This window comes from Hippocampus guttulatus, chromosome 4 (assembly GCF_054856545.1).
Source record: "Hippocampus guttulatus isolate MCC_2025c chromosome 4, RoL_Hgut_1.0, whole genome shotgun sequence".
NCBI lineage: Eukaryota > Metazoa > Chordata > Actinopteri > Syngnathiformes > Syngnathidae > Hippocampus > Hippocampus guttulatus.
This window is the reverse complement of record NC_141264.1, coordinates 12,652,605-12,676,795: the sequence shown is the minus strand read 5'-3', so window position 1 is coordinate 12,676,795 and position 24,191 is coordinate 12,652,605. Positions and strand designations below refer to the sequence as shown.

Here is a 24,191-nt window from a genome sequence, read left to right as displayed (position 1 = left end):
ATCCCTCGCTATTTCGCGGTTCATTTATCGCGGATTTTTCAAACATAGTCATAAAAAATATACAGTGTATATATATTTTTTTCCATATACATGGAGTACAGTACTGTATATGTTGCTCTATGTGACTCGTTGTTTTGCAGCTTCCCCTGGGATGTCTGCGGACTTTAAAAAAAAAATGTTTTTTTTTACCTGTATATGTTAATTGGTCGCTACTTCGCGGATTTTCGTTTATCGTGGGTGGTTTTGGTCCCCATTAACTGCGATAAACGAGGAATTACTGTATTATATACCAATATGTAATTTGAGACATTATTTAAAGGCAACCTTCTCGACCCCTCACTGACAATTGTCTCTTACCGTGTCTTTCTGTCTCAGATCCTGCATGATGCCACCACAGGCCCTCACTAATCCTGCCTCGACCTCAGAGGATGCCCATCCCTCCCTGGACACATCAGCAGCACATTTGGCTCTCTGACGTATTTCGCTCATTCTCCACAGTTGTCAGCCACTGATCCATCTAAATGTGCTCTTGCCTCACTCCAAGATTATCCACTGATTTGCTGCTGGCTGCTGTTAAAGCAGGAAAGTCCATTTCATCCACTGATGGTAACATCAAAAGTCATTCAAATGTGACAGCAGGTTGCCTGAGACGCTCCCTCCTCCAATTTGGGGGTTTTGCTTCATTAGTTTGAAGCCAGAGGACATTCATCGTCTCCCACTGCAAAGGAGACTCAAAGCTGTGCAGGGCTTTCAGGTCAAAGACACCTTGAGGAAGCTAAAGTACAGGCTCTGGCTCATTTGCTGACCTCTGACCTGGAAAGGACAATAGACCAGGCAGCTCTGTCCTTACTCCCCTCCAACAATAAGCCCGATAATTTTTTTTTTTAAAAAGCTGTTCATCTTCCTAATTTCAGTTAAGGGGCGTACGTTCCGGATGCTGCCATGCCCATCATCAGCAATGCTAACCACGACTTCAGCAATCTGTCCGTCAGTGACGACAGCAGTCTCGACCGCATCTTCACTGAGATTCCCGAGACTGAGACCATTAAGGTATGAACGTTTAGGTGTGACTGTTCCTGTCAAATGTGCCGTAGATCTTCACACAATGATGCACGCGAACAAACCCAGCCAGCATTTACAAATGGAGAGTTTGATTTATAAAAAACATTTCAAGGACTCTCAACTGCTCAAAACTTTAAAAGATTTAATTTTGGACAGGTTCTGAAGAAAAAATAATCTAAGTGCCATTCACAGAAACTGCATATTGTTCGCACCTGTACTTTTTTCCACAGTTTGCAAACTGCTGCAAAATAGCATAGGTATGCCCAAAGTAAAAAGTCTCGCATGTTTCATTTTTATTGGATATCTACATTTTTATTTGCTAGCTATCTCGTGGTGTCATATAAGTAAGAACCCTGCGACATATAGGATTTTGTCTTTGTCCGTCAACCAATATGATTTTGTCTTGCAAGGGTCTCGCTTCCCTTGGTCGCTGTTGTCCACATTTTTCTCGTGCAACATGTTGAAAAGGAAGAGAAATGAGTGGGCCAATGCAGTTGGAGACAAGCTGGTCGACTTATGGCAGCAGCACTCCTGCACTTTTGATATCGGATCTAAATATTTCCATGAACGCATAATTTTATGTCGGTAGCCAACTAGCTGGCTACATGACATGATGTTGCCAGGGGTATTAAAAGTATATCAACATTAACTCAAGCTCTTGTTGAAGAATGGACAGCCCAAACCGTCTCAGAGATGACACCACATTGTTTTCTTCATTTTTGTTCTTTTTTTTGTTTTGTTTTGACAAAACATATCACTACAGGTGTCTCTTCCACCATGATTGTTGTTTTGTTGCTGCTTTGGTAACAGTTATATTAAGTGACACGTTTGTGGGTCATGCCTCTCCATACAGCTTGATTTGAGAAGGTTAGCCCAAAGATCGTAAAGAACGGGATGCAGTGATATCGTAATCTAGCCGACTGTATGTCGTGTCGTTTTGCCACTTGCCACTCTTCTGTCCGAGACACGGCAGGATTTTGTGGCAATAGTTTGACATGAGACATTATTCGAAACCAAATTTGTCTCAGTCTGATCCAGGCACAAGGCTGATACAAACACAACACCCAAGCCAATTACATGAACTGCCGAAGGATATAGAAACTAATAAAAACACATTATTCGGCTGAAAAGGAGAGTAGAATAAAGAAGTATGGGACACAATTACACATTACTTTTATACTGTGTCCAAAGATCCGAAAAGAAAAATAAGTATTTTATTTCCTTCCAGATAATTTGCTGCAGAGGCAACCGCCCTCTGCTTTGAATACATTTACTGCAGCAACAATCTCAGTGATCTCTGATTCACCATAAGCCAAATCCACCATCTCCGATAATTAACAGAATAAAATGATGACTACATACTGTAATCAGGGGGTGAATATCACTGTTGGCTCTACATAAGTAACAGAAAACATTGATTTAATTACCTGCGATTCAGTGTTTTCTTCTTTGAACTGCAAGTGTGTAGTCATAATTATTTCGATATTACCGGTATATCTCTTTTCCTTCTCACTTTCTGTGCAGGAGCTTGTCACCTACCAAGTACAGGCACATCCGGCATCCCTTTAAAATTCCAATAGTGCGATCAAAGGTGTAGCGAGCACTTGACAATGATTGTTTGACTGATGGGTGACAAACGGTGTCATCAGTCAGGTGCCATGGCATATGCTTCGTCTCCTTAAGGGGCTGTTATTGTATTGCATCTCCAATAGCTTCTTATTCCAGGCGCATACAGTACCCATGGATCTGTTTTGCAGATATAGGAGTTAAGGTATACGAATAAGAAGAATGTATAAGAGTTGTGTGCTCCACTGGGAAAGCGAATTGAAAAGTAGTATTAATGGTTCAGGTACCTGAATGTTTGCCAAGGTGTCTACGTGCGCACATTCGAGCAGTCTGTTGTGCCAATGGCGCATGACAGACCAGACAGTCATCAAAGCCTTCATCATCTGGCGCATTCAGCACGCCAGTCGTATTCCATTATGGATAATTTCAGAGAAAATAGACTGAACGCCAGTGCGAGAAATTCAGTGAGTGAGGAACATTTCAAAAATGTCCAACTTGGACTTTTTTTCAAGAAACTTTGAGCAGACGTATTTATCGATCAAAGCCGTTATGAATATGGTGTATATTCAAATCTAAAATAATAACTAGTGAGCTCAAGCAACTTTAGTATTCCACGTAGCATGACTCGGAAAACACACCTGAATGGCAACTTCCACATTCCTCTTTGGAAATAATTAAGCGTGGCTGAATAAGCGGTTCCAGTAATGGATGGATGGATGGATGTTTGTAAATGATACACAATGTCAGTTACAACCATTCCTACATCTGCAAATGTTTTAAGATATTGAGTTATACGAGTCCTGAACTTTTTCACAGGGTGTTTATTACCAAAGGGCTCAGTTCATCCGTCAGCCGGAGGACCTCGTCTCCGTAGACCACCGCTTGCTGGCAGTGATCAACGTTGGGGGAAACCGCTACACCTTCCCTTGGACAACGCTGCAGCAGTTCCCTCTGACTCGACTTGGCCGCTTGTGTGGCTGCAGGTCACCTGAGGACATTGCCAGCGTCTGCGACGACTATGATGAAACGCGGAAGGAATTCTTCTTTGATCGCTCACCATCCGCCTTCAGGGTTATTCTCAACTTCCTGGCCGCAGGTAAACTTCGCCTGCTGCGGGAGATGTGCATCCTCTCCCTGCACGACGAGCTCACCTACTGGGGCGTGGAGATGGCATACATGGAGCGCTGCTGCAAGAGGAAGATGTACACGCGAATGGAGGAGGTGCACGAGCAAGAACGGCAGGAGGAGGAGCGCAGGCAGAGGAACGCCTTGCAGCGTGTTCCCGTGGAGGAGACGACGTACCGAAAAGTTATGAACTGGCTCAGAGATATGGTGGAGAATCCGCAGTCTGGCTTACCGGGGAAGATCTTTGCCTGCCTGTCCGTCATCATGGTAGCAGTGACTGTGGTCAGCTTATGTATCAGCACCATGCCTGACCTCAGAGAGGAGGAGGAGAGGGTAAGTGTGTTACACAACATGAACATGCAGTCAATACCCACTCCTGTGCAACTGTCTCGGGGCATCTTTATATTTATTTCAGGAATGCTGTCATGACCATATACACTAAAAATGTCACTGCACCAAAGCCTTCACTCGCCGCTTCTCAAATTGTGGGGCAGGCCCCTCAGGGAGAGGGTGCAGGGCTGGTGTGATGCTTTGGGGGAGCATTTGACCCTAGGAAAAATACTATATTTTTGCCATACTGCAAAATTGTGTAAACGCACATCCATTACAGTAGGTGGCAACAGTGCACTCCTCGTGAAAGTGTGTGACGCCACGATAAACAATGTTCAAGTTATTCAGCAGATTTATATATATACATATATATATATATATATATATATATATATATATATAATTTTTTGGGGTTTCTTTGATGTTCTGTTTTCTTTAATGTTATCAAGGACTCCATGGTGCAATTATAACAATTGTATCGTCAAATGATGCTATTTATAGTCACAGCGCAGTGTTGGCGGTGCGTGAAACATTTTCTTCTTCCTGGGGAGGCATAACAGAAAATAACTGAGAAAACACTGCCTCAACTGGAAACAAAAGCTGTGTGTGTGTGTGTGTGTGTGTGTGTGTGTGTGTGTGTGTGTGTGTGTGTGTGTGTGCGTGCGTGCGTGGGCATGTGCCTGTGCACGTGTGCACCTGTGAACCATAACAGCGTGGATAACGAAGCTTCATGCTCACTGAGGCCTGTCCAGTATCTGTCAGTAAACGCTGGAGAAATAATGAAATGGCTTCACTGTGTCGGGCACAAAAGGAACAAGCACGCATGCAAATGTGCACATTAGCAGAGGCATCAAGTCCCATGAAAAGCAACTCATAAACACTCGTGCTTACACAAATAGCATTGAACTTGTCCAGTTTGTTGAATTACTTTAAGTCCCTTGATTCGATTGAAATTTTACCTTGACAAGCCCACTTTGTAATGAAGTTGGGACATTATGTAAAACTTGAATGAAAACAGAATCCAATAATTTGCAAATAATCTTCAATTTATATTCAATTCAATGCACGACAATGATGAGATGTTTAATGTTGAAACTGAAAACCTTTTTTGGGAGGGCGGGGGCTGACTGAGAATACAAATTGTGCAATCTCTGTCGGTGGAAATCGTTCCCAGTCTTGTTTAATGTCCAACTTCAATTGCTGAAATTCTGGGGGTCTCCGTTGTTGGATAACACGCTTCATAATGCATCATACATTTTCAATGGGAGAAAGGTCTGAACTGCAAGTCAACCAGTCTGGCACTCGCACTCTCTTAATGTGAAGCCATGCTATTGTAACATGTGCAGAACACGGCTTGGCATTGTCTTGCTGAAATAACATGAGACATTCCTGAAAAGGATATTGCTTGGATGGCAGCATGTGTTGCTCCAAAATCCCTTCAGTAAAATGTTCAATAGAAAAAAAATCAGGACGAAAACCCCGACCGACCCCGGCATTCTACGTGCTGTCGGCAGAGGCGACCGTATGCTTTACTTTAACGCCACAATTACAAGCACGTAAAAGGAAATATTGACCACAAAAGTGTTTTGAGCCAAGACAGCTCACTCGCTGCTCCAAGAAGAAGCAATTGAATCAATGATGAAGTGTGTGGACGCACATGCGTTCATGCGGCATAGGCAATGCCGAACCAAAGTGTGGCGTATTTAAAAAATAAACGACCAATCGCCTCAGTGCAACTCCCGTAATAAGATTAGATTGTGCAAGCTAATACCTCTGGATGGACACATCAAACTGTTTTTCAGCAGTTCCCCGTCTTTGACGTGCTTGCTCTGGTGTCTTTGAACCAGCTTCAACATTCAGCATTGCCATGAAGTTTTAGTCAGGAAAAACAACAACATGCCCAATGGCCATAATGAGCCCAAGAACATGTTAAAGTACTGTTCGAACCGAGACGGCTGGTCCCCCGTAATGCATGCACTCTAAGAGAGTATTAGCTTGCTACTCCTAAATATTGGATGAACAGCGAATGACGGTTAACAATCAGCGATAGGGTAAAGCATCTTCCGCGAATAAGCATTTATGGCGGCACTGCTTGAGCCAGGGACTTGGATGTAAGAAAACATTGCACGACAATGGACACAAAAACATTCCTTGAAAATTAGTTTCACGAGCAGATATTTTAATTGTTATATTTCATCTGCATAATTGTGTTTTTTTGTGGTATCTTTGACCTATTTTTTAAAAAATTATCTCATTTTATGAATTAAAGAAAAGTTCAATGTATAATCAATACCCACTGATATGATTTTTATATCGTGAAATACTTTTCAGGCATGTCGACCAGCCCTTAAGCATTAATGATAGAACCAACACCATCAGATCATGTGACGTGACATCAGCCCTCTATTCTCACCACGTAATTTTCCCACAAGAAATTGTTAATCAAATACCCAGTATTTAAAAAAATAAAATAAAAGTACATCATGACTGACCCTTGAGCAAACATAGAAGGCAAACAAACGGGCTCAATAATGTCAAATAACGTCGAAATTAAAACGTAGATGTTTGATGATCTAAGTGTATCTACAGGTACATGCAGGACACCGGCTCCAAAGTTGTCGACAGCACAGATTTTGGTATGGGCAAACACATAACGCCACCGGGCTGAGAACAGCAGGGTGTGATGCGGGAGAATTTAAAGAGGCTGCAGAGGACCTTACTATACAATAGGCCTGAAAATAAGAATTTTGAGTGTGCTACCAGGAGGAGATCAGTGGCTGGTCAGAAAAACAAATCAGAAGCTCAGACAAAAGATTGGAACATACCCATAAGTCTGATTGTAGGGATGCTGAGAACCTTTGCATGATCGTGTCGGCATGATGGAATGACTCTGCATGAATTTGCAAAGAGGATAATAGCAGAGGGCAGTGATGCATTGTGTTCGATTCTTTTTTATAACCACGCTGAAAAGCTGATAAAGAGACAAGCAGGACATGTTTCCTGAAAAATATTGTGTTTACACTTCCATTATCAAAATTACATTCTGTTGAGAGGAACTGTGGGTTTTCCGTTTGTGGCCGTCTCATGTAAACACAGCAGAAGTAAGACAGTGGATTGCCAGTTTTTGGGAAAGGGACACCGTTCCACACCTTGGCTTTTCTGTGACTTAAATATGTTCCTAAACAGCACCTAGTTATCTATATTCCTGCTTTTCTGACATTCACCAGCCACTGAGGTCACTGTCCAAGTGAAGCCTGGTGGTCGCAGTAAGAGTCATCTTTAATTCAAATGGTCCATCTCTGCGCCAGTCCCTGCTGGAGAGGTGCCAAAATGCCCTCATTGGCTCATCATTCACCTGCCTGAGTCGGTTTCTGTGAAGGAGTGCAAAGGGAAGGATATAAAGTAAGTCGAAAATGTCGGAAGAGGAGATTGAAAATGGGATCGGCCCGAGAGAATTAAACAGTCAACTATATGAACTAAGAATGGAGCTTTAAAAAGATAATAAAAGGTAGAAGAAAGAATGAACTTTTTGCCCTTGTTGCTGTATAGCCTTGCGCTTGCTTATCTTCAACTCGTCCCTTCAATCACTCAGTGATCTCAGAGTTTCACGAGCAGCTCGATACGTAAGCCCTTTGGTCCATCCCCTGTCTGCCTTTTCTCATCAGCCCTCTTGATGTAAAATCTCTCTAGCCTTTGCAATGGATTATTTGGATTTTGTCTAGTTGCCAACATTCTGTTGGGAAGCAGAGCGCTTCCCTGATGTGCTCTGGAAAGGCAAATAAATGCATAAAACATTGACAGCTGTCAGAAGGTCAAAACACTGCACGGAAAGTGATCATCAAATCAAAGTCTGAAACAAGATGAAAGAAGGAAGGACGACACGGTGGTTGACTGGTCAGCACATCTGCCTCTCAGTGCAGGGTTCGATTCCGGCTCCGGCCGAACTGTGTGGAGATTGCATGTTCTCCCTGTGCCTGTGTGGGTTTTCTCCGGGTACTCTGGTTTCCTCCCACATTCCAAAACATGCATGGAAGGTTAATTAATGGAGCACTCGTAATTGTCCCTAGGTGTGAGTGGGAGCGCGAATGGTTGTTCGTCTATGTGCGCCCTGCGATCGGCTGACAACCAGTTCAGGGTGTCTTCCGCCTATTGCCCGAAGACAGCTCGGATAGGCTCCTGTACACCCGCAACCCTCGCGAGGACAAGCGGATTAGAAAATGGATGGATGGATGGATGGGTGGATAGCCTGAGGATGATGTTTTGGAGGTCTGCAATTTGTTTGGAAAAAAACCAACCCTTCAAGGTAACTAATTATAGCATTGAAGTTCTGAAATGTCCTTGTATGTTATGTACCTTAATGGCTCCAAAAATACATTCCTCCTACATGTATCTGAATATTAAACATGAAACGGCAAACATGGCTCATGCCATTTTCTACACACACACACACTCACAGGACCACAATGTAAAATTTTGCCTAAAACCACACACACACTACCACAGGAACACAACATAAAAAACAGGACGACTATACACACAAAAACACACACACACAGGACCACAATGTAAAAAATTGCCTAAAACCACACACACACTACCACAGGAACACAACATAAAAAAACAGGACGAACTATACACACAAAAACACGCACACACACACGCACACACACACACATTGTAAAGACTTGCCTAAAACCACACACACTACCAAAGGAACACAACATAACAGGACTAAGTACACAAGCACACACACACACGCACACACACAGGCACTCACACTCACACACACACACATTTACAGTCAAACCACATTTCAACGTACCCCGTTGACGTTTTTACGTTCAAATTTTCCGAAGTCCCGCTTCCAAGTAATTCATTTGCCAATTTTGCTTGTGACCCTGGAACAAGGTCAACACCTTACCCAGATGGAGAGACCTGGTTGCTATGGTTGGCTCTACGCGCCATGAAGTGCAAGAGGACTAAAAAAAGAAAGAAACAGACAATTTTGCTTACAACATAGACCTTTGCAAGGGAAACTAACATCATAAATGCTGAATGGCCGCCTTATAGAATAGTTTGAGCAGTTCAAACAAAAATTGTGAATTAAAGGTAAGATTCGATAAAGTTGCAGAGTGAAAAAGATATCTTCTGCCATTGCACCACAGTCGAACGCAGACGAGGGTTATAGGGTATTTTTGTCAGAAGCAAAATCAAAAGGGCAGCTGTCGCCAAAAGCTCCTTCTCCTTCTGCACCAACAGTTGTCCGTCTGAAGGTTATACCAGTATTCACAAAGAATATACTTTTCAGTCTAGCTCATAATAATTCATAGTTCTGGGGGAAAATACGACCAAAAATGCAAGTTTTTAAAGTTCATAAGCTTTCCCATACGTTTTAAATTGGGATGAAGGTCATTGTACTTATACCTCGTGCTGTGTTCGGCTTGAGCCATTTTAGTACTATTTAGTATTATTTATTGTTATTTCTGCTTGCTTCATTGCCCATTGGCCATTTGAAGACCAAAAAAGTAGTTGATTCCTGGCTCCTTTCTTTTTTTTTCCTGATGAATGTGTCTGGATGTGTATAATATCTGGATAGCAATTAACTTTATGAAGTGCAATCGAACCTCTTGCAGTCACTGACGCTATTCATCAGAACAATTTGTTGCTAACAGATTCCTGTCCCCATGAGGAATATACCTGTATATATGTATATATTCCATTTTTTTTTATCACAGCAAGGCATTAATTTAATATAATGTGCATGTCCTTGATTGAAGCTCTGCTTTACATATTTACTCTGTGTGTCAGTACTTAATGTACGTTGTGCATGAACATAAAACTTCCTCTCTAAATGGTGTGTGTGTGTGTGTGTGTGTGTGTGTGTGTGTGTGTGTGTGTGTGTGTGTGTGTGTGTGTGTGTGTGTGTGTGTGTGTGTGTGTGTGTGTGTGTGTGTGTGTGTGTGTGTGTGTGTGTGTGTGTGTGTGTGTGTGTGTGTGTGTGTGTGCGTGCGTGTGTGAGTGAGATGCTAACATTGATGCTGAAGTTTATTTCGAACATGCAGTCATAAAACAAAACAAATCTACAATATGAATATTCCAAATGAAAGCAACATGTACTGCTAGCCTGAAAAGTAGAGTAGGAAGAAGATAAATGTATTTAGATCCTACTTCTTGCTCCACATGACCAAAGACAAATAATGTTGTTTTAAAAATTGCAGACCAAAGTTTATATACTGTATGCATACATACCCAAAATAAATAGACATCGCGTGTAAACTTTGCACGTATAAGGATTGATTAGATAGCAGTGCGACCGCTGGGTTAGCCTATTACCCGTCAATGACCCCAATAATCTCTTGCGGTAAAATCTCAGACAGGATGTCTACAGTAGATTGGAAAGAGTGTGGAAGTTCAACCTGAAGTCACACATGAATAACCTACTTCAGTGTGGTGATGGTCTGATGTTTTTTGCACATATTTCTTATCGTCGCACATCAGGTGGGATACTCACCTGAATTGTCATTCTGCTCCTGCATTTTGCTCTAATTCACGTCTTTAACATTCTGACCCAGCGATGGTGTCTTTTTCGACAGTCCAATCAAATTTGCACTTATTTTGTAAATCGGTCATCTTCACGCCTGGAAAGTCATTGAATTGGCCGTTTATGTCCTTAATGCTGCAAAGTGAAGTTGGATTTGCTGTTCAGTAATTGCGCTCCAGAGAATCAATCTCAAGTACATACAGCGCAAAGGAGGGAAGAGGTTGACAAGGAGAAAAACGAGATAGGTGGGCATCTGCAGGAACGATGTTGAGGTCAGTCTTGGTAAGATGAACATTTAAGATTTTGGAGGAGCCATATTGATTTGTTAATGAAGACGTTGGTCATGAGACGTTTGTCCATGTACTGGAATGTTCATTAATTGTGATGGATTGAAAGAGGGATTTAAGGAAGACCGGGGGCTGCAAATCAATTGGTGAACAGGGAAATAAATAAATAATGTTGTAAAAAGGGGCGCCGACATCAAACCACCCATGAAAGCCTCCTTTCTTTTCTTCTTCATTTGCCTGATGGCTCAGGGAAGCTGTTAAAATTTTAAACGCTGTCTGGCGGTGATGACACCGTTAAAAGGAGATGCGACAGACCGCATGTGCCCGATACTGTACATGGATTGTTGTTAAAGTGGAATGATTTCGCTCCAGGGGGGAATTCAATACAAGAAAGTCGATTAAATAGAATTAAAAGTGCATTCGCAAATGAGTGAAGACTGGAAATGAATGGTGGTGGAGACTTTAACATGTCGGCCTCGCAGCCATAGGTTCTGCAATCACATCTCGCTGTGTAGAATTTGCGGGTTCTTTCTGCGCTGACATGGATTTCTGATCACATTCCAAAAATATGCAAGACTGCAAAGTGGTAAGCGATTCGAATAATGGAGGGATAGGTGGATGTCCATACAGAATGTTCTCTGTGATTGACCAGCAACCAGTCCATGGTGCATATGACTGCCTCTTGCCCACAGTCAGTGGGAGCTCCAGCTCACGCACGGTCCTGATGAGGACAATAAGTGCGAAAGAAAATGGATGGATGGAATTAAATGCAAGTCAATTTAGTATGAAACATCCCGAAGACGTGGAAGAAAGCTAAAAGGAATGAATCATTTAATTGCTAATTACACTTTAGATGAAAGCCTGGATGATGATTTTGAGTCCCTAGAAATGTTCATGATTTTGCACTGGATGCTAGCATCTCAACACAAGGAAGGGCAAAGGTGGCAGTTTGAAACAAGCAAAAGGCTGCAAGACGTTAAGAACAAAAATAGGTGTGAGCAGAGTAATAGTTTATTGGTCGTTAGCAATTCTGTGTTCTGCATCCAGTAGGAGCAATGATTCGGTTTCAGCTTGTTTGTCTGACATCAGCTATTGAGCTGAATCCATGCATTCAATTGGCTGTCGCCGCCGCGCCCCCAAAGAAGATGACCTCGGTCCAAAAATTTTTAAAAAGCACTGAAAAAAAAATTTGAACAAAGAACAGTAATAGCGATAACGGAAGCGTGGTAGTAACAATGATGGAAGTATGGTTAAAGTCCCGACAACAATAGTGACAGTTAAGGAGTGGCCAACATTCCTAAAATAGCGGTGACAAACTGTATTTTAGCGATGACGAAATTGCGGTTAAAATAATGACAGACTGACAATGATAGATTTGAAATCAGGAAATCAAGACGGACTGATGTTGACAAACAGGTGGCCCAGCTGCTTGTGAATGACGAATTACGGACCGCCAGCAAAGTTTACTGATGCGCCCACCCCTGCAGTTTGAGTATTAAACTTAAATGATTCATTGCAATCACTTTCCTCAAACCATTTGAGTTGAACTAACTCGTCAAGGTTTATGGCAAAATAGATCTTCCCGTAAATGTTTTTCTGCTCTACAAAGTCAGATTGCGCAGTCCGAGTGCACAAAATGAAGAAGCTTTCCGATTATCTTGATATGCCACTTGTTTATTTTCCCGTCCTCATAATCCGTCCTCTTCATTAGCGCGAGAAGTGAGGAGTTCCACTTGGATTGTTCAGAAAAGACTGATGTGAGCAGACTGCAAGTCACGGATACAAAATGTGACACGAGGCGCATTGTGGCAGCTTGAAGAGAAGACGGACGGCTGAGATGAGAAACGTATGGGCAGTCACTGAGGCATGAGCAGTCGCAATAATTTACAGTCAGACTAACCCGACTTTTCTGTTGCCGCAGATTGTATCGTGATCAAATCCGAGTCAGTGAAGTGACGTTTGTGTGTGTACGCGCACAAACGTGAGTGTGTGCGTGTCACTTTTTAAAGTGTTGCGTAACTGCTAAACAAATGTTTTAAAACCCTCCCACATCCTTCCTTAGTATCTGAAAATATTTGTGTGAAGGAATACTAATATCCCAGACTGTATCAAAGATCAAACATTACATCGACGTATGCAATAATGTGAATTCTAATGGAGTTCGCTGTGTGTTTGAGGATGTATAACTGTGTTTGACAGAATCAGTGTGCAGCAGATTTCATGCCTATTATAGCCTATCTGGTTCAGGGCTGTATTCTTTCCGTCCGTTGCCGCATGCCTGCCAAGTGGGATTATGGGAGAGAACAGCAAAGTATGAGGTGTTTATCCTGTCTGTGCCAGAAAAAGGATTGGACAGCTAACACAGTACACACGTACAACACGATGCAGTGGAGATTCTTAGATCTGAGTGTGATACAGAAAACGAAGGGCAGGTGGTAATGTCCCTTGATCAGTGTTTGTTAGCTGTTTATGGTTGTTTCTTTGGTTTTGTACACTATTAACTTGATATGACCCTGACAGACTTTGTATTTTTGTCAATTTTGGAATTAGCGTGATTCTCTCTCGTCAGCCACAGAAATAAATGAGGGTGGTGTTTGTTTGTTTTTTAAATAACATTTTAACATAAAATTGAGAAAAGTCATGTCGATACAAACATTGACCCAAAGTTCAAGGAAACTAAGAAAAATGGTTATCTGAGTCAGCATTTCTTCAAGTACATTTTAGAAGGTTCTCAATGGTAAAAAATAATTCAATCATGCACATTGTTTGGAAAATGTTAATTATCTTATACTATATATCATAAATGTGCTCCATTCAGGTTATGATATTGTAGTAGCAGGTTTTGCTCATGTGAATAAAAATACATTTATGACTGCAAAGTGAAGAGCCATTGTACATTCCTTGATTTGTTTGCTTTGGTCTGAACCAGGAATTAATTCTAGTAGTTCAACAAGCACTGGAGAATTGTGCTTTCCTCTTTAAATGTATAGTACAGTACACAACAATAAATGCTGTCAAACTGCTGTTGGTTGGAGCGCAGCACAAATTAGCAAGAAGGTGCAATTTTCCCAAGTGTGAAATTAAGATCCTGATCACAGTTCGCTTCCAGAGTGTTTTAAATACAAAAGCAGCTTTGTGTGCAAGTATCGAGCCATTTTCCTGAGGACCTTTTCTTTTTTTTTTTACTGATTTCTTTTACACTGCGAGGTAGCACAGAGCCTGAGTTCGCACATTACACACACTTTACAGTTCTGAAGTTGGGGTTTGAATCCCGTATTTCGCCTCTTTGTGTGGAATTTGCATTTTGTCCCCGTGCTTGCGCGGGTTTGTGGGATTGTTGGGTTCATCGAAGACTGTAAACTGTGCCTCACTTCACCAGCGACCGCTAACGAGAGAGAGAAAATGGATGGATGAATGTCATTCAGAACACCTTCCACTGCGCATGTTGTGCGGACTTGCAGCTATCAGGTTACTGGAGGACAGCCCGCAGCTGACGGATGAAGATGTCATATAATACAAGCCCTTTAATAACCCATGACACATGGACAGAGGACCTCTTCTTCTTTCTTTTTGACATAGCTGTTTTTTCCTCACCATTTGATTGACTTTGACCCAAGTGCAAGGTGCGTTTCGCGGCCTGCAGCAGCACGTTCAGTGAAGTATGGCCAAGGTCCGCCGCAAGGTAAAAGTGATTGATGGCCTAAATATTTTGTTCCTGTTTCTGTTCCCAACCTTTGAACATGGAGGGAATACAGGATTCTGATTCATTTTCTTTATTTTTGTTGATGGACCAAAGTATTGAAGCGGAATCAGGGAGAGAGAGAGAATAGAATGCACTGAGGCAGATGCTGGACAGTATTTTTCTCAACCAAGTGTCTACATAATCTTGTACTGCAGGCGTTTTCCTGGCTCAAACTGAGGCAGAGATGGTACCATCCTGACCATGCGTCATGACGTGCATTCCATCCATCCATCCATCTTCTACCGCTTATCCGGGCTGGGTCGCGGGGCAACAACTTTAGCAGGGAAGCACGGACTTCCCTCTCCATAGCTACTTCTTCCAGCTCTCCCCGGGGGATCCCGAGGCGTTCCCAGGCCAGCTGGGTGACATAGTCTCTCCAGCGTGTCCTGGGTCTTCCTCGGGGTCTCCTCCCGGTGCATCCGAATCAAATGGCCAAGCCACTTCATCTGGCTCCTCTCGATGTGGAGGAGAAGTGGCTCCACTCTGAGCCCCTCCCGGATGACCGAGCTTCTCACCTTATCTCTAAGGGAGAGCCCGGACACCCTGTGGAGAAAATTCATTTTGGCCGCTTGTATCCGGGATCTCGTTCTTTCGGTCACGACCCATAGCTCGTTACCATAGATAAGGGTTGGAACGTAGAACGACCGGTAAATTGAGAGCTTCGCCCTTTGGCTCAGCTCCTTCTTCACCACGACAGACCGATACAACGTCCGCATCACAGCGGACGCTGCACCGATCCACCTCTCGATCTCTCGCTCCCTCCTGCCCTCACTCGTGAACAAGACCCCAAGATACTTAAACTCCTCCACTTGGGGCAAGATCTCCCCCCCGAACAAGAGGGGGCACTCCACCCTTTTCCGACTGAGAACCATGGTTTCAGATTTGGAGGTGCTGATTTTCATCCCAACCGCTACACACTCGGCTGCAAAACGCTCCAGTGAGAGTTGGAGAGCCCTGTTTGAAGGAGCCAACAGCACCACATCATCTGCAATAAGCAGGGATGCAATACTGAGGCCACCAAAACGGACCCCCTCGACGCTTTGGCTGCGCCTAGAAATTCTGTCCATAAAGGTTATGAACAGAATCGGTGACAAAGGGCAGCCTTGGCGGAGTCCTACCCTCACTGGAAACGATTCCGACTAACTGCCGGCAATGCGAACCAAACTCTGACATCGGTGGTATATTGACCGAACAGCCCGTATCAGGGGGTTCGGTACCCCATACCCACGAAGCAGCCCCCACAGAACTCCCCGAGGGACACGGTCAAACGCCTTCTCCAAGTCCACAAAACACATGTAGACTGGTTGGGCGAATTCCCACATACCCTCGAGGACCCTGCTAAGGGTGTAGAGCTGGTCCACTGTTCCACGGCCGGTACGAAAACCACACTGCTCCTCCTCAATCTGAGGCTCGACTTCCTGACGGACCCTCCTCTCCAGCACCCCTGAATAGACCTTACCAGGTAGGCTGAGGAGTGTGATCCCTCTGTAGTTGGAACACACCCTTCGGTCCCCCTTTTTAAAAAGAGGGACTACCAACCCGGTCTGCCAATCCAGAGGCACTCTCCCCGTTGACCACGCGATGCTGCAGAGGCGTGTCAACCAGGACAGCCCCACAACATCCAGAGCCTTGAGGAACTCCGGGCGGATCTCATCCACCCCCGGGGCCTTGCCACCGAGGAGCTTTTTAACCACATCGGTGGCTTCAACCAGAGAGATAGGAGAGCCCACCTCAGGGTCCTCAGACTCTGCTTCCTCCAAGGAAGACGTGTTGGTGGAGTTGAGGAGGTCTTCGAAGTACTCTGCCCACCGGTTCACAACGTGTGTGGATCGCCAAATACCTATGCTGATTGTATTTCTCCAATGATTCGGAGAATCTGATGCAGGACATTGTCACATTTATGAATGAAATACGATAACATCCGACATATTTGCTTGCCATGTCCCTCTTCCAACACACCTGATTCAAATGACAACGGTCATGTTCATGTTCCTGCAGAGCTTGCTGATGAGCTGATATTTCGAATCATGGGTGTTGGAGGAAGGGAAATGTCTCAAACATGCAGAACAAAAAGAAAACTGAAAATGAATGCAGATTAGCTGCAAAAAATACGCATGTACAGTACTTATTATGATCATAGCATCCGTTTTAAATATTGCTTTTCTGGACACTCAGACAAATTCACAATGGATACATTATTCATGCACTCACACATTCACGCACTGTGGGTGGCAAACTGCGTTCTGTAGCCACAGCTGCCCTGTGCCAGGCTGATGGAAGCGTGGATGCCTCTCTGCGCTTACGGCCACTCCGTCCACCACCAGTTGGAGTGACACTCGAGGCAAGGTTGCTGAAGTGTCTTGCCCAAGGACAAGACGACACATGACTTGGAAAGAGAAGCACTCGAACAGCCAAGCCTTCGGTTATTGAACAAGCCACTCTACCGACAGAGTCACGGCCACCAATTCTTGTTGGAAAAAGATCCATAAGTAATTAAATCCACAGCAAATGATTTGCTTGGTTTGAAGAGAAATAGCATTGCCTTCCTGAGGGCAGCCTCGGTGGTAGCCAGGGTGGAAGGGATCTGCAGCATTTTCCCTGAGTTCTTCCTCACCTTGGTTTCAGACACGTCACTGATTGACAGCTGCCTCTGTCCAGTCAGTCTCTTTGCTGCGTGTATGATTGAAGATGTAAGAAGGCTTTCAACTGAGGCTCCGTAGAACCTGTGCCAAGAGTTAGATGTGGTGTCATGCAGTCGTAAAGTTTCGTCGACTTTCAGCTACTAATTTGGCAGCTGTGCAGGGCGCATGTCAAAGGAAGCGTCCTGAGTATACCAGAACTCCCACCATGTCACAGAGTGGTCTGCCGAATTCCCAAACAGGCAAAACGAGCCTTGAACCGGCACGGAAATGACATGGGCCAGTTTTTACGCTTGAGCACAACTGCGCGGTCTCTGCACTGATTTAGAATCTTCACTTAACTATGTGAGAGGAATCCATGCAAGCACGGGCGGCTTATACAAACTCCACATAGAATTGTCAGACCTAAAATTCAAACCCTAATCTCTGTCTGCTGCAGAATGTGCTCGCCACGCGTTTCAGATAAGAGTTGCTCAGCCTTTGGAGAGGTTTGCTTATCTCTGAGTACCTTTTTAATTCCTGGCTATTATTATCATCACACATTCACTGTCTATCTTTTCGGAATAATGTGGCTGGCACAAATAGCGGGAGTTGTCAAAGGCGGCACACACCACAGAGCTTCAGCTGATCCACAAGTGTAAAAACACAGTAAGTCCAAGCGATTGAAGCTTGTTGTTGTCTGACAAGAAAAAGACATATTTACTCTTTAGACCCTGTGCGCACATTGTGGGTCGCTTTGATGAGGCAGCAGCCACTTGCAACCCCAATTATGAAGTGATGGTCCTCAATCCGGGTGGATGGCAGTGACCAACAATTCTTACAAAAGTCAATGCTCAATGCAACAAGACAGTCGGCAGCTGTCATAAAATGTCTGACCGCGTGTGTTTTCTGACTCAAAACCCAGCACAAATTAGATCTCTTCCAGTATCTTGACTAATTTCTATTGACCCAGAGCACCACTGAAAGACAGATGTTTTCGACAGCGGCATACTACATTTCATCACTTCTAGCTGACTGACCATCTGTGCGGCTGTTAGCGCCCACGCCCACATCAACGTAGAACACTGAAAATCATCATATTTTCCCAACTGCCGCGTTTTTCATCCAATTACATGTGAACTACAGCAAAGGCAAACAGCAGCCGGTCCACTGTTTACACTGTAATCATCTCTGGCTTTATTAATGACCATGTGAAATGTATTTTTTATATGTTCTACGCATTTGTCAGAATTGTTCTCATATCTACTGTGTCTACTGTACCTAAAAAGAGGCCCACGGGATTATTTCCCCACTTTAACTCTCGGGTACAGACTTAACAGTTGGATTTCGCTGCTACTTTGCTGAGTGCACAAGAACAGCCTGTTCTCATGAAAAGTGATGCTTGCCCAAATGCACAACCTTAAAAGCGTTTTTGAGCCACCCATTAGAATTGTGAATACAATTCAATAAATCACGTATTTTTGTTATGTTAATAACAAAGTTGAAAATGTATGGGAATGTATTGTGATTGTGTTTTCGAGCATCCCAGATCATATTGCAAGCTTCTAATGTTCACCCGACACTCTCTGTGTAGCTCTCTGGCATTAAATGACGTGTTGAGCATTGACGGCAGCTGCTCAGAACGTTTCCACCGATTAATGTTAATCATGAGAGAAATTAAATGTTTCCATACGTGCATCTGTTGCACAATTTATGTGTGAGTATCAAGTCTGTTCCTGTCATATTACATTGATATTACATCAAAACTCCTTCGAGGCAAAATATCCATTAACCCATCAATTTTACAGACTGCGTGTGCTTTTCTGGCTTACAGCTGGAAGGCTGGAACCCATTGCAATTGACTCACAGCAGAAGGTGGACTATATATCCAGTCAGTCACGGGGGACCTTTGCAAACCATACAAAAATCAGATGGCAGCATATCCACCCTTCTCCCACATCTCCAAAACATGAAGTCTGTAAAATATACTGTACATCAGTTTGAAAGACGAGTCCAGGGTGTACCACCGTTAATGTGCTCCAACTACTGCACCTGCAATCTTAGTAAGAAGAAGCAGGATAGAAAATGGATAGCACTGACAGAGAAAATATGTCATCAAGAATAAGCGGTTTCCCATGAATCATGCTGCTTGTGTCTAACCACACACACACACAGATCTTGATTGTGTTAATTTGACAATGAGATTGTTTTTTTTTTAAATCTCAATGAAATGATCTTTCAAAAGCCTGTTTGTGTTTGGGCTGAAATGAGTTGTCACAAAGTTTCGCAGAGTCGTGCAGAGGAGATAAATTCAGCGAGGCCCTGTGATTGTTTGCAGAGACAGAAGTAGAAATCCTGTAGCTGTAACAAATGGCCTTTCATACCAGGGGTGGGAACAGTGTTGCAGAGCCCTAATGGGACTAATGTCAGCACACAAGACGGAGAAAGCAAAGAGGAGAGAAATAAATGAGAGGTAGAAAGTGCACAGGAGAGACAAAATATGGGAGCCGAGGGCACAAAGTGATTGATGCAGGAATGGCAGCCCTGAATTCCCACAGTGCTTTAACGGCTGGATGTCACACAATAGCGCAGTGTGAGGAATGCTGGCTTGTTTGAGGAGGAGGAGGACAGGTGTCGAATGCTGATATTTAGTTACATTTACCACAAGCTATTCTCAGATAGAATCGTCCCATAATTATATTTTTCCTTTCTTTCCATAAACGTCTTGCTTGAAGCCTCGAGAGAAATCATGATATATTTAGGTGATGACATTAGAAATCCAATTTTCATTTTCTGGGCTACAGTTGTGGTATTTCAAGATGAATCATATTTTGTCACTATATATGGAAATGAAAGAGATTAAAGAGAATAGCCCATGGTACCATTACCAATAATTTACCCCTGATTCTGCAGTATTCAGGTGCGCTATTTTTCCTAATATTGATTCCAAATTGAAAATCAGCTGACAAGCGCTCTTCTATTTCATTCCAACGGTCATTGATGGGGTTAGGTTCTCATGTTCGGCCACATCAGCCTCACCTACCCATGGCTACGTACCTTGGCTGAAGGTCATGCTGCTTTCAGACTGTTCCCACTAAGTTGGAAGAATAGAATCGTCAGTAGTGATGTCTTTGCATTTGTTCAATTAAGGAGTGCATTGACCCATCCAGCCATTTTCCTTTCCTCCCTTTCCTGCTCACACAAGGCAAACAAGCATTTCAGTACAATGATGTTGTTGATTATGTTTAAAAAAAAAAGTAGTGAAAATAGCCATGTTTTTGTGTTTATAAAAGAGTCGGGCATTCTTATTTTAACACATCTGGAGGCAAGTGAGTGGAAGAAGGATGAGGCACGCAGGATGCTGACGGTGCAGTTTCCAGCTCGATCAGAACATTCCCATAAAACCTCCTAATGCTACTTACCCAAGAACCGAATGGAAGGATGACCGTGCCTGAGCAGCTAATAGAAATAATTTGCTGTGCTGACAAAAACAGCAAAACACTTGTTGGCAGCTAAATAATAGCAGTGTGCACAATGTGAGGCTGCGCTGCGCCTCACACGGCAGTTATAAAATGCTCAAAGTCACATTAGTTAAGGGATTCAGTGGGGAAGGAAGTGATAAACGAGAGCCACAGGAATGGGATACGTGTGTGTGTGTGTGTGTGTGTGTGTGTGTGTGTGTGTGTGTGTGTGTGTGTGTGTGTGTGTGTGTGTGTGTGTGTGTGTGTGTGTGTGTGTGTGTGTGTGTGTGTGTGTGTGCGCATGTGCGCGTGCGTGTGCGTGGATGCATAGCGAAACAACGGAGGGAGTTGTCTTTCACTTGGGGGAACTGAAACGAATGAAGACTAAAAGGAGAAAGGGTGAGCCACATCTGGGACGACCGGCAAATGACAGATGAGAGAGCGGGAGACCGCAGAGGGTGATCAAGGAAGAACCAGAATGAATAATGAGGAGGAGGAAATGAGAGGAAGAGGCTTGCATGGTGAGGGAAGAGTAATGGAATAGGATGGAAAGATGTGACTCACACATTGAGAAACTGATCAAGGCCAAATAATGTCTTGCGTTTTTTTGTCATTTCAAGCATGTCATTCAGATTTGAATGTACAAGCTCGAAAATGGAAAACATGCCCACTGTGGAAAAACCCAGATACCGTACCTGCTTTACACTTATCAATCCTTGTGGGCTTTTGCTGATGAGTCAACTGCTCATTGAATCCCGATTGTGAGGAAATTTCTCCTGTCATACCAAGATAACACCCAGACAATCTATAAACTGCAGGGCAGTCACTTTGACAACAAAGATAAGATAAGCTTGTGGGCTTGACTGAAACACATTATAACGATGAAAATACACACTAATTATGGGTAATGTATATTTTCTGGGGCTGAATTTGGTGGAGTAACATGGTGGTTGTAAAACGGTGTTACTGCAAAGCTCAGCTCATCATTTATAGAGATTGTGCAAGTCCCTCCAATTCGCCACCCAATTTCTCAAAAGCTACTGGAAAAATACGTGATTGACCGTGTCACATTTCTATCTATCGATCCAGTGCGGCTGTAGTAGTTTTTGTTTCCACCTCCTGATTGATTAAGGATACTAAAAAGTGATGGTTTGATCTGAGGATTGGGTTTGATTCTCCCTCCATCTTACTCTCTTCATGTTTCTTTCTCCCCGTCCAAACCTCTGTCCTCCTCAGGGCGAGTGCTCCTCCAAGTGCTACAACATGTTCATCATCGAGACGGTGTGTGTGGCCTGGTTCTCCCTGGAGTTCATCCTGCGCTTCATTCAGGCTCCCAGCAAGTTAGACTTCCTCCGTGGGCCGCTCAACATCATCGACGCCATGGCCATCTTGCCTTACTATGTGTCTTTGGTGGTAAAGGAAGAGGACCCGAACCTGGACAGCGATCGACCAGGGGGAGGCAAAGGCTACTTGGACAAGCTGGGTCTGGTGCTGAGGATCTTGCGGGCGTTGAGGATTCTTTACGTGATGCGACTGGCTCGCCACTCTCTTGGCCTGCAGACGCTCGGACTGACGGTGAGGCGCAGCACTCGGGAGTTTGGCCTGCTCTTGCTTTTCCTCTGCGTGGCAGTCACCCTGTTCTCACCACTGGTCCACCTGGCTGAAAGTGAGCTCACGGGCCCTCACGACTTTAGCAGCATCCCCGCCTCCTATTGGTGGGCTATCATCTCCATGACAACAGTGGGCTATGGCGACATGGTGCCTCGATCCATCCCCGGGCAGGTTGTAGCCCTGAGCAGCATCCTGAGTGGGATCCTGATCATGGCCTTCCCAGCGACCTCCATCTTCCACATGTTCTCCCGTTCCTACCAAGAACTCAAGATGGAGCACGACCGTTTATTCAAAGAGGAGTGCGCCGCCGCTGCAGCTGCTGCCGCCTCCACAAATGCCACTGGGGAGCTGCAGGAGCCAGGGATAGATGGAGGAGAAGGTGGTGATGTGAAACTAGAGGACTCAGCAGCTATTGGACTAGTGTTCCATCTGGATAAGGATAGTATGCATTCTCTGGAGTCTCTGGCTCTCTTAAGGAAAGGAGATGACGCTGCAGCAAATAATTACAGCCTCCCAGCAGCAGCTTTTTAAATGAACATTTCTTGCTATCAATCCAAACCTTCCAATCTCCACGTTACATTTAAAAAAAAAAGTCTCTTGTCGCCCAAAAGATCTCCCTTTCCATCTTAAATAAGGAGATTACATTTGCTGCATTTATTTCGCTCTTCAGGTATCTGATGCGAGACCCGAGAGCGCATTTGTGTTTTTGTGCGTGCATGCTACGCTGACTCGGACCGAAAGACCCTTTAAAACCCTTTAAATCCGATGGCACAGGTTGTCTGATCGAAAGCATTTGCTGCAATATTAGTGACTCTTTGCTTCCATAAACATGCAATATCAATCCAGAGGTAGGTTTTTTTTTTCTTCCACTGTGAAAATACCTTGTAACTCATAAGTGTAATGCTTACTAGCCTAAAGTTTCAATGTATCAAATGACTCATATTCTCACTGCACACATCAGTAGACATACATGCAAATCTTATCCACTATAAAGCCCTTTTACAGTGCTACAAACAAAAATAAACATTATTCAATGAATACCTTTCTGACATGCTCAGTCTCAACTATGGTATGGAAAAGCCTGATTTTTGAAATGCAGAGGAACGTCTAAAGTCAAGCACACCGAAAGTGGTAAAAATTGGAGATGAAATTGGAAAAAAAATCAAATCAATGTCGCCCGTTACGTCGTCTGAGATGAAACAAGTAACTGGATGTGCTCCCTTTGGTTCAGAGATGCCGATTTGCCATGTCATACGATTTGGTTCCTGCATGTATGTCTAACCATTTCTTGTATGTTCAACCCTTTCATGCAACCTGTAACCTGATAAAATGATAGACTGTCCACTGTAGTGACCGCTGTCCCCGAAAGGGTTAAATACAAATTCTGATGAGGTACGCTCGAGTGAGAATATACAGTTTGAATGACGAGGCATAGGCTCAACATAAATCGAACAAGATACAGCTGGAGAGGAAGGAACAAATGAAGGCATGCTTTTTGTGAGCGACTAGTAGAGATTGAGCGCTAACAACCATGAAATGTACTTTGCAACGCTCCAAATAAAAGCTCTTGCAATAATCAGAGGCAAATCCAATTTTTGCATTTGTTGGTGTCTCAAGTGTAAGAGCCAGGGATTTGCAGAGTCACACTGCTGAACATCTCTGAGAAGAAGGGAGAGACAGCAACTCCATCCATCCTCGCAAATAAATGTTACACGCACAATCCCCATCTGTTTGTTGGCACATGCACAAATACACCGAAGATGGATGAGTGCCATGTCTGCAAATCCCTTGGCTGTAGATCACAACACTGTAATGTGACTGGGTAACAGCTCCAAGTTTGATAAACAC

General features: G+C 43.7%; 1 protein-coding gene across 1 annotated transcript; it reads left to right on the top strand.

Annotated features, from left to right (window-relative positions):
* The first annotated feature begins 903 nt into the window (after window positions 1-903).
* Window positions 904-23,930, top strand: kcng4a (potassium voltage-gated channel, subfamily G, member 4a). The gene is made up of 3 exons (XM_086108650.1): window positions 904-1,050; window positions 3,445-4,086; window positions 21,969-23,930. Exons 1-3 carry the CDS (start codon window positions 943-945, stop codon window positions 22,872-22,874), a joined length of 1,656 nt encoding a protein of 551 aa, XP_085964776.1. The 5' UTR covers window positions 904-942; the 3' UTR covers window positions 22,875-23,930.
* The last annotated feature ends 261 nt before the right edge of the window (window positions 23,931-24,191 follow it).

What these genes read in the sequence shown, in the direction of transcription:
- kcng4a (XM_086108650.1), top strand. Translation starts at nt 943, where the DNA reads ATGCCCATCATCAGCAATGCTAACCACGACTTCAGCAATCTGTCCGTC. An exon ending in CCGAGACTGAGACCATTAAG is followed by an intron (nt 1,051 to 3,444) that starts GTATGAACGTTT and finishes ACTTTTTCACAG; the next exon opens with GGTGTTTATTACCAAAGGGC. An exon ending in TCAGAGAGGAGGAGGAGAGG is followed by an intron (nt 4,087 to 21,968) that starts GTAAGTGTGTTA and finishes TGTCCTCCTCAG; the next exon opens with GGCGAGTGCTCCTCCAAGTG.